Source organism: Ctenopharyngodon idella, chromosome 20 (genome assembly GCF_019924925.1).
Source record: "Ctenopharyngodon idella isolate HZGC_01 chromosome 20, HZGC01, whole genome shotgun sequence".
Lineage (NCBI taxonomy): Eukaryota > Metazoa > Chordata > Actinopteri > Cypriniformes > Xenocyprididae > Ctenopharyngodon > Ctenopharyngodon idella.
In genome coordinates this window covers 5,789,935-5,801,154 of record NC_067239.1, presented here as the reverse complement: position 1 = coordinate 5,801,154, position 11,220 = coordinate 5,789,935, and the positions used below count along the sequence as shown (strand labels likewise).

The following is an 11,220-nucleotide window of genomic DNA, read 5'->3' as shown; positions in this document are numbered from 1 at the left end:
GGAACAAATGTTAAAATAGACATGGTTTTGAATGTATAACCACAAAGATGTAAACATATTACATGTGTTTACATGTGACTAGTGTGATAAAAATGGCTTAATAACCTAGTCTGTGTAACATTATACAGTCTATTAACTCTTGTCATGACTGTGTAATGACAGTAAACCCTCTTTTTGCATAAAACATGCAATTTTTTCCATAAAGAGACATAAAATCCACTCTCAAGAATTGGTACATTAAACAGAAGTTCATCCTTGAACAGTAATCTTACTGAAAAGTACAATTTATAAATTGTACTGGTCAAATACCACACATTTAAGTACAGAAGAATTATGAAATAGAAGAATATAAGGTCTTTAACGAAATATACAGTAAGCTGCACATTTCTACTTTCTATGCCCCTGAAACCCCAAAGACTTCCATTGCAATAGCGTTTATTTAAACGCTATTTTTATTTGTTGTTACGAACTGAGGGACAAGTAAAAAAATATGTTCTGTGGTTATTTACAGCATGTTCTAGAAGAAAGAATTGATTTTTCTTTTTGTGAACAATTTCATACTGAAAGAAATGTTTCCCCATCAACTGTGTAAATGTTTCTCTTATTTTGATCTTATACGTTTTTCTCCCTTGTTGTTTGTTTGAGCTCTGGTCAGTATGGTAGTGTGAGTACGAGTTTGGCGTTTGTTTTATTTTCATTGTTATGAATTAAGATTGTGTGTGATCTGCAGAGGTTTTTAAATGGAAGTGTGATGCCTGAATGGCTGGACTTCACCCTCTTAAATGAGGTGTTAAGGAAATGGACAGACGTCTCCTGTTTGGTAGAGATTTTCTCCTGTTCAGCTTTTCTCCCGTTCCGCTTTCCCACAATAATATTTAGCTTGTGCCTGAGCTTTGTCTGACATTCACAAAGCAGCCATCTCTCTTCTTCTCTCACTCTCTTTCACTTTATACATTGCATTGATGGTAAAATTACATGCACTACTGTTCAAATATTTGGGGTCAATAAGGGTTTTTTGTTAAAGAAATGAATACTTTTTATTAAGCAAGGATACATTAAATTGGTCAAAGGTGACAGTGAAGACATTCACATTGTTCCAAAAGATTTCTGTTTCAAATAAATGTTGTTCTTTTGAAATTTCTATTTATTAAAAAATCCTGAAAATAAAATATATCTGGTTTCCACATATATTAACCAGCAATGGTTTTGATAATAGAGATGTTGACATGTGACACTGCAGACTAGCTGAAAATTTAGCTTTGCCGTCACAAGAATTAATTACATTTTAAATTGTCCAGCTATTTTAAATTGTACTAGTATTTCACAATATTACCGTTTTACTGTATTTTAATCAAATTAATACATTTCACCTAGGTATACACCTATCAGGCTTAACATTATGAGCACTGACAGATGAAGTGAATAACACTGATTATCTCTTCATCACGGCACCTGATAGTGGGTGGGATATATTACGCAGCAAGTGAACATTTTGTCCTCAAAGTTGATGTGTTAGAAGCAGGAAAAATGGGCAAGCGTAAGGATTTGAGCAAGTTTGACAAGGGCCAAATTGTGATGGCTAGAAGACTGGGTCAGAGCATCTCCAAAACTGCAGCTCTTGTGGGGTGTTCCCGGTCTGCAGTGGTCAGTATCTATCAAAAGTGGTCCAAGGAAGGAACAGTGGTGAACCGGCGACAGGGTCATGGGCGGCCAAGGCTCATTGATGCACGTGGGGAGCGAAGGCTGGCCCGTGTGGTCCGATCCAACTGACAAGCTACTGTAGCTCAGATTGCTCAAGAAGTTAATGCTGGTTCTGATAGAAAGGTGTCAGAATACACAGTGCATCGCAGTTTGTTGCGTATGGGGCTGCATAGCCGCAGACTAGTCAGGACGCCCATGCTGACCCCTGTCCACCGCCGAAAGAGCCAACAGTGGGCACGTGAACATCAGAACTGGACCACGGAGCAATTGAAGAAGGTGGCCTGGTCTGATGAATCACGTTTTGTTTTACATCACGTGGATGGCCGGTTGCGTCGCTTACCTGGGGAACACATGGCACCAGGATGCACTATGGGAAGAAGGCAAGCCGGCAGAGGCAGTGTGATGCTTTGGGCAATGTTCTGCTGGGAAACCTTGGGTCCTGCCATCCATGTGGATGTTACTTTGACACGTACCACCTACCTAAGCATTGTTGCAGACCATGTACACCCTTTCATGGAAACTGTATTCCCTGGTGGCTGTGGCCTCTTTCAGCAGGATAATGTGCCCTGCCACAAAGCAAAAATGGCTCAGGAATGGTTTGAGGAGCACAACAACGAGTTTGAGATGTTGACTTGGCCTCCAGATTCCCCAGATCTCAATCCAATCGAGCATCTGTGGGATGTGTTGAACAAACAAGTCCGATCCATGGAGGCTCCACCTCGCAACTTACAGGATCTGCTGCTAACATCTTGGTGCCAGATACCACAGCACACCTTCAGGGGTCTAGTGGAGTCCATGCCTCGACGGGTCAGGGCTGTTTTGGCAGAAAAAGAGGGACCAACACAGTATCAGGAAGGTGGTCATAATATTATTCCTGATCGGTGTATAGGGGGTCCAAAAGTCTAAGATGATCATTTGTATATTGAATTATTTGTTCCGATTTTTAATCCATGGGTTATCAGTTCCATTAGTCGTGCTAATATGTGTGCAATTCTTCTGTTTAGATGTAGAGGTCTGGGGCTGTCAATCACTTGATAGTCTCCGCCCACTGCACTTCCAATCCTAACACTCAGTATCCACCCACACCACAGTACAGTTAGATATGTTACCGATCTAATCATTATGTCATCATAAGTTATTGTGGGATTCTGTTTTTAGTCAGTGTGGCTCTACAATATGTTTGGTCTATACTGAGTTTGTTTGCATGTGTTGTTAGGCACAGGACTGTAATATTTATCTTAACCCAGATTTTCAGAGAGATGAACAGTAATGATAATTTAAACAACGCTTACAATGTTCTATTTCTCTGTCTGTTTTAAATCAGTCTGGAATCCGGGATTGATTTGTCTCTCTTATTTTCTCAAACTTTCATTCATCATTCCGTCATCCACATCGGTGGCTTGTGTAGTGTTGTTTTTGATGATCATCACAGATGTGACGCACTGATGTAATGTCTGTATCGGAATGGTGCTTGTTTGCTGTCCCAAGCTTATATTCATAAGAACATACTGTCACAAACGCAATTTAATATCATCAATATTCACATTTTTCCAAACAGTGTGTTTGTAGAGATCAGTTACATGCTGCTAAATTTTTCTCCAGAAGCTGCACATCTTTCTTCCTAATGCAGATACTTCCTGCACGTAATGTTCCTCACTAATCCAAATATTTATTCAGTATGAAATAAGCACTCTCTGTAGACGGGCCAGAGAAAGCCTGTCTGTCTACCTCCCGACTATAGACAGACAAGAACAGAGCACAAAAAAATAAACATTTCTGATAGGTAGGGAGATGAAATATATATATAAATTTACGAAACAAAGAAAATTGTTGCTTGATATAATAGTTCACTTTTTCTTTTTTTTTACCGATGGTCTTTTCGAAAATGAATCACTTCCGGTTGCTATTTTGCTGTCAATTTTGTGTTCGAAAATTATTTTTTATTTATTTATTTTTTTACATTCTTGTGTATTTGCAGGTATATATCTGTCCGATCTGACCTACATCGATTCGGCATATCCCTCCACTGGCAGCATTCTTGAAAACGAACAGCGTTCCAACCTCATGAACAACATTCTGAGAATCATCTCAGACCTGCAGAGATCCTGTGAATATGGTGCGTATCGCATGTGTGTGTTTGTTTCCTTTGGGGAAATAAACAGAAGTAAAGGCCTGTTCACACCAAGGACCATAACTATAACAATAACGATAAAGATACAGTTCTAAAAATCATCCTAAATAAAAAAAGAATAGCGGAGTCCCAGGCCACAACGATAACAATAATGTCACAGAGAAACAATATTGTTGGAGTCACTTTCAGAATGATATTTTTTCCCAGCTGATGAACAATAAAGACATTGACAGTCAATCAGAATCCATCCTGCTTTAAGAGCTTGAGCTTTTAAAGGGTTAATTCAGCCAAAAATGAAACTTCAGTCATTAATTACAGTCATTAATTACATTAATTACTTCAGACATTAATTCGTCCCAAACCTGTAAGATCTTCGTTTATCTTCAGAACATGAATTAAGATATTTTGATGACATACAAGAGGGTTTTTTTTATCCCCCATAGAAAGCAACATAATTACCACATTCAAGGTCCAGAAAAGTAGTAAAGACATCGTTAAAACAGTCAGCATGACTACAGTGTTTCAACTTTAATGTTATGAAGCGACGAGAATACTTTTTGTACGCAAAATCAAAACAAAAATAACGACTTTATTCAACAATTTTGTCTCTCTTCTGTCAGTCTCCTACGCTGTTTACGTTGTATAGACAGTGCAACACTTCCGGGTTCTACATCAGAACGCCGGCTCAGTATTGGCCGAGGCTGTTCACATGAGCAGCATGATGCATGCGTTGATGCTGATGCAGGACCTGGCCAATAATAAGCCGGTGTTCGGATGTAGAACCCTGGAAGCTCTGCACTGTGTAGGACGTAAACAGCGTTGTATAGACAAACTATTTTAACAATGTTTTTACTACCTTTTCTGGATCTTGAATGTGGTAATTATGTTGCTTTCTATGAGGGATTAAAAAAAAACCTCTCGGATTTCATCAAAAATATCTTAATTTGTGTTCCGAAAGTGACCGAAGGTCTTACGGATGTGGAACAACATGAGTGTGAGTAATTAATAGGGCTGGGACAATATATCGATGCATCGCGATTCGATCCTGAGCTTAGTTTTTAACAGCTGGTGGAACACCCTTGTAATTCGCTTCAACCTTCGAACTTTATGAATGATTATTTTATAGAAGGTTCACGTGGTGTGTGTAAGGAAGGAGAGTACGGCTGTTTCTAAAGCATGCAGTGCCATCTGCTGTTGAAAACTAAGCTCAGAATCGATTCGAGAGAAAATCACAATACATACGGAAAATATCAGAACCGATCCAGAATCCTTTCTCGATTCATGATGCATCTATGTATTGTCCCGGCCCTAGTAATTAATGACAGAAATTTCATTTTTTGGTGAACTAACCTTTTAAAGTGGCAGATGACAAAACTGCAGAATTTGCTTAGAATAAACAGAATGATATTGTGTGGACGCTAATATAGTTATCTTTATTATTAACGTTCATTTTTCCCACTTTCTCAGATATCCCAGTATTGCCGCATGTCCAGAAGTATCTCAACTCTGTTCGCTACATTGAGGAATTACAGAAGTTTGTGGAGGACGACAATTATAAGTAAGCGGGAGCTGTGTTTAGATTAGATTATATATTATACTTTTAGCTTAAGTGTTTAGTGATACATATGTTTGTGTACGTATCAGGTTGTCCCTAAAGATTGAGCCACCAGCTACCAGCACACCTCGCACCACTGCCTCTAGAGAAGACCTCACAGGTGAGAAGCACTTTTATCTCACACTCATTGAAGTTCATCTACTGTAAAAATTAAAATTCTGTCATTAATTACTCACCCTCATGTCGTTCCAAACCCGTAAGACTTTCGTTCATCTTCAGAACACAAATTAAGATCTTTTTGATGAAATCTGAGAGATTTCTGTCCCTCCGTTGACAGCTACGCAACTGACACTTTGACGCTTCAAAAAGTTCATAAAGGGATCATAAAATTAATCCATATGAATTGATCGATTTAGTCTAAATTTTCTGAAGAGACACGCTTTATATGAGTTGTTATCCTAACCAAATCCTAACCTCCATGATGTGACGGGTTTCTGTTTACTTTTAGTCATGCTGTGTTGCTCCTCCCACAATGAAATCTCATTGGTTTAGATTTGCTCTCTCCAAATCTGTGTGTTAAACATCTTTATTGTCACATGCTGTTGTCAATGATTAGCGTGTTTGCTACTTTTGACACAGGTCCAGAAACATCTGCGTCACCGTTATGTGGTCGTCGTGGTAATGTTGCCGAGGGTGCCCTGCCTAAAGTCCCGCCAACACCCCCCTCACCCCGGAACCTCATCACCTATGGACACAGGAAGTGCCACAGCCTCGGCTACAAGTGCGTTTGCTTCATATGCTCTGTTCATTCATTGTGGCCTAGTTCATTCGGTCCACTTTACCTGTATTCAGATATCTTTAGTTGTTCTTTATTTATAGACCATGGTCAGAGTTGGAACCATGTACAGTTATATTCAACAAAAGGTCATTTTGAAGGTAGTTTTACTTGAAATAGTTTTAAATTAATTTCCGTTAAACAGAATGTCAAAACTGACATTGTTGATTTTAAATTGTATGATTTTATTTGTTAGTCAAAAAGGTCAAGGCCAAAATCATATTCATGTACCATATTATTGATATTAAGTACCATATATTTTCAGTGTTTTGTCTGACACCTTATCAGCAGTACAATATGGCATTGAGTAAAATTTACCTCTGTCCCACACAGCCTCATTTTCATTCAGGCCATAACTCACTCTTCAACCTATATCTCATGCCTTTCGCCTCACTGCTTTACTAGCTTTGTTTCTAGCTTGGTACACTTTGTAGAAACTGCTCTGAAGCATAAAGCAGAAATTCCCAGAAGTAGGATCTGCCTTATACTGCTGTGCAGTTTCTACATGTGATATTCTCCTGGTTTCTGTTGAGTAAGAAAACTCGATCTTTAAATCTTTCATGTGTGTGCTGCAGTTTTATCCACAAAACAAACACGGTGGAGTTTAAAAGTGCAACGTTTCCCAACGCCGGATCCAGACACCTGCTGGACGACAGCGTGCTGGAAAGTCACACACCCACACGAGGGCAGGCGGAGAGCTCAACACTGTCTAGCGGCATTTCCCTGGGTATAACTCACAAACACACACAGAAAGCTATTGGATCATGGGCGATGCTTCTTTTTTTATCAATATATGTCATTGATCTTGTCGTTTCAGGAAGCAGTGAAGGCTCGGAGCTCAGTGAGGAGATGTCTTGGCCTGCCTTTGAGAGGTGAGTCCTCTAAAACATGCAAACAGTCAAAGACAGTTACATGTGCACATACATGACCACATGCGTGGGTATATATGGACACAGCATGTCTTCATGGAACATGCTGGAATCCCCTCAGTCTCTTCCAAGCTATTTTGCACATGGAATGTTTCTTCTTCTTCATCATCATCATCATCATCATCTAAACTTAACACAATTACTTTTACAGTTGTTGCTTATTGGTTTATTATTTGGAATGAATTAACAATCTCGAGTGTGACATAAACCTGCTTTAAAACTTATAGTTTCCCATAATTGAACAGCATGTGAATATAAAAGACCTTTGCATTAGAAAGTGTGTTTTGTGGCACAAAAGAGTGTGTTCTGCATCCTTCAGCTGCCTGTGCTTTCCTTTGACGCCAAATGATCATCATATTCTCTCATTAGAGCTCTACCTCTATTGTAGCTAATGAGAGAAACTTCCTGTAACAGGAACAGAGTATGAGAGAGTCATTTGTGACGGCCGCTGCCTGCCATTCTGCATCAGGTGTACACAGAGATCCTAGCTGTACCCTAAATGCATGTCGAAGACCCCTTTGTCTCCTTCTATGTTTTAAAAAGACAGTCTGGTTTTATATTAAATAGCAAGTTAATTAAATTAACACACTCTCACTATACATTATGAAGACTGGTCAAATGAGAAACTTCTCTTAAAAATTAAAACAGTGAAATTCCTAATAATAATTCTACATTAATGTTTTTCTATTAAAACAACAGCAGCAAACATCACAAGCGGCTCGTGACAGAACAAAAATTGACTGAATGACACTTTAATTTAAGCAGAATATCTCAATGGAGACCGCTGAACTCCAGCTTACTTTGTCTTACTTTTTTGGTGTTTTCAGAACATTGGCAGCAGGGTTGCCAGATTTTCGCAACAAATTCCGCCCAATTTCAATTTTCAAAACTAGCCCAATTGCATTTCAGGGGGGGTAAAATTCCGGGGGGTAAAATCCGTGTTTTTGGCAGGGAATTTGCATTCCAGGGGCTAAATACCATATTTGGGGTCGCTTCAACCTGTGGATATGAAAAACAACCCACCACAATGGTGTTAAAGTAGCCCAATTCCACGGGAAAACCTCAGACTTGGCAACACTAATCTGCAGAGCTTCTGCAGTGTGGAGAAGCGTGCGCGTGTGGTTGCCAGATTGCAAAGATTAAAGGATTTTGTCCCCCAAAAATGGAAATTCTGTCATTAATTACTCACCTCATTTCGTTCCACACCTGTAAAAGCTTCGTTTATCTTTGGAACACAAATTAAAATATTTTTGATGAAATCCGAGATGTATCTGACTCCATAGACAGCAATTTAACCAACACTTTCAAGATCCAGAAAGGTACTAAAAACATTGTTAAAGTAGTCCACGTGACTACAGTGGTTCAATCTTAGTTTTACGAAGCGACGAGAATACTTTTTGTGCGCAAAAACAAAACAAAAATAATGACTTTATTCATAATTTTATTAACAGCGTAAGAGAATGACAAAGAAGAAAGTCATTATTTTTGTTTTGTTTTTTGCGCACAAAAAATATTCTTGTTGTTTAAGGTTGAACCACTGTAGTCACATGGACTATTTTAACAATGTCTTTAGTACCTTTCTTGACCTTCAAAAGTGTTGATTATATTGCTGTCAATGGACGAGTCATATATTTGATTTCATCAAAAATATCTTAATTTGTGCTCCGAAGATGAACAAAGGTCTTACGGGTTTGGAACGACGTGAGGGTGTGTAATTAATGACAGGAATCTAATTTTTGGGTGACCTAACCCTTTAAGTAGAAAATTAACAGAAAAGCTCTGATTGGGGGATTTAAACTCTTGACATCTGGCAACTGCAAGCATGAATGCTTGTAGAGGTCTGTACAACAATTTGTAGTATTTTGTCCTTTTTTACCCTCTACAAAAATAAAGAGATTTTATTTTTTATTTACATATTAGTCTTTTCTTTTTACTGCAACGCAATTTCATGTTGATATAGTCACAGTTATCGTTTAATGACCTTGGTGTCATCTCGTCAGCGCCTCGTCTTGGTCATGGAAATAAAGCTCGTTGACGAACATTTTTCGTCATAGTTTTCGTTAACGATTATTTCTAGATATCACATTGGTTATTGGAAAAACCCATATCGGTTGACCACTAATGCAAATCTGTCGTATACTAACCGTTTGTCTAGACATGTTAGCCAGAATCTTTAGACCATAGAAGGAGACTCAGAAGAGTCCAGGCTACAGAGCTCTAGCACAGCCTGCACTGTGTGTTGTATGTGAGGGCCGTGACTGACCACTGCCCCGCTATGACTGACACTCTACAGGACTCGATTCTACCACTCTCTGGGCCCAGTCAGCAGAGTGGGCCGCATCTCCTGCAGAGGAGCGCTCAGGCCCAGCAGGTAACTCAACAACCCTCCGACCCCCGCCTGGGTTCTCTCTCTATCTGACTTACCCTGAAAACCTGGGGGAGCTATCACTGTCACAGTGTGTAGTGTGTGTTCTTGCTGTGGAATCAGGTGGTGGGCTTTTTCTGAATCACACGTGTGATGTTGACTCTATGCAGTCGTGGCTTGTTGCTGCTAATCAAAACCCGCAAAAGCCACTGAAGCATCTCTTCTGATTGCTCCTGCTTTCTGTTCTCCAAACACACACACGCCTCTTCTCATCTTTGCTTCAATAGCGGCGCTTGCTGCAATGTTATAATGAAGTGCATCATGGGAAAAAAAAAACAGTCCTTTGTACATCCTGGTATTAAGATGTGTTTTCAATGATCCGTTCACAAGTGGTCAGCAAGACTCATTACCATTTAAAGGCTGGTCTTAAAGGGTTAACTCCTCCAAAAATGAAAATTATCCCATCCTTGGTGTATATGACTTTCTTTCAGCTAAATGCATTTGGAGTTATATAAAAAAAAAAAAAATCCAAGCTTTATAATGGTAGTGAATAGGGCATGAGATTTTGAAGTGCAAAAAAGCACATCCATCCATCATAAAAGTGATCCATAAGGCTCCAGTGGGTTAATAAAGGCCTTCTAAAGTGAAGCAATGGGATTTTGAAAGAAAAAATATCCATATTTACATCTTTATAAACTGTAAATTTATAAATGTGAGATTTGACGAACGCGAAAGCACAGAGGATAGAGCTAAACAAATTGCTGGTCACAAATTAGAAGTCTAAAATGAGGAGTTTTAAAGAAAAATGTTGGAGGATTTCGATATAAGAGAAGAGGCGCTACATTATACCTCAGGTCAGAGGTCACCCTTCAGCCAGAATTTGACTCTCTCGGTCATGTTTAACAGTCATGTCTAATATGTTATAACATAGAACTGTTATACAAAGAAAGTAAACAGTATATGAAGAAGTATTAGCGTTTGCCATGTGGTTGATGCCCAATGTCGCGTGCTGAGCAGAAATACTTAATCATGTTTCGCTTGGTCCCCTCAAAGTCGTGTTGCATTTTCTCCTAAGCATAAAGGTTGAGAAATCCATCTAGTACTGTTTTCCGTATTCGTAGAGTTAGTTCATGGAGTAAATATACAGTGCCACTTGAAAGTTTGTGAACCCCTTGCAGAATCTGTGAAAATGTGAAAAATTTTAACAAAATAAGAGAGATCATACAAAATGCATGTTATTTTTTATTTAGTACTGTCCTGAGTAAGATATTTTACATAAAAGATGTTTACATATAATTCACAAGACAAAAAAATAGCTGAATTTATTAAAATGACCCCGTTCAAAAGTTAGTGAACCACCGAACTTTTGAATGGGGTTATTTTAATAAATTCAGCTATTTTTTTGTCTTGTGAATTATATGTAAACATCTTTTATGTAAAATATCTTACTCAGGACAGTACTAAATAAAAAATAACATGCATTTTGTATGATCTCTCTTATTTTGTTAAAATTTTTCACATTTTCACAGATTCTGCAAGGGGTTCACAAACTTTCAAGTGGCACTGTATATTTACTCCATGAACTAACTCTACGAATACGGAAAACAGTAATAGATGGTAATAGATGGGTAAATAGCATCTATCGCTAAGAAAATATGCTATTTTCACTTAGTGCAAATAGCCGCTGCCTTTTTTAAAAACAGC

At 38.6% G+C, this 11,220-nt stretch overlaps 1 protein-coding gene across 4 annotated transcripts in view; it reads left to right on the top strand.

Annotated features, from left to right (window-relative positions):
• ralgps2 (Ral GEF with PH domain and SH3 binding motif 2) overlaps positions 1-11,220 on the top strand; it is a 144,352-nt gene that overhangs the window by 115,754 nt on the left and 17,378 nt on the right. For 3 of the 4 annotated variants that reach the window (XM_051873911.1, XM_051873910.1, XM_051873908.1), the window contains 7 exons: positions 3,680-3,817; positions 5,300-5,390; positions 5,477-5,547; positions 6,027-6,168; positions 6,798-6,949; positions 7,040-7,094; positions 9,445-9,522. In XM_051873911.1, coding sequence (XP_051729871.1) covers positions 3,680-3,817; positions 5,300-5,390; positions 5,477-5,547; positions 6,027-6,168; positions 6,798-6,949; positions 7,040-7,094; positions 9,445-9,522 — 727 coding nt within the window. The remainder of the gene's footprint in view (positions 1-3,679; positions 3,818-5,299; positions 5,391-5,476; positions 5,548-6,026; positions 6,169-6,797; positions 6,950-7,039; positions 7,095-9,444; positions 9,523-11,220) is intronic. The other variant, XM_051873912.1, reaches the window with a different exon arrangement.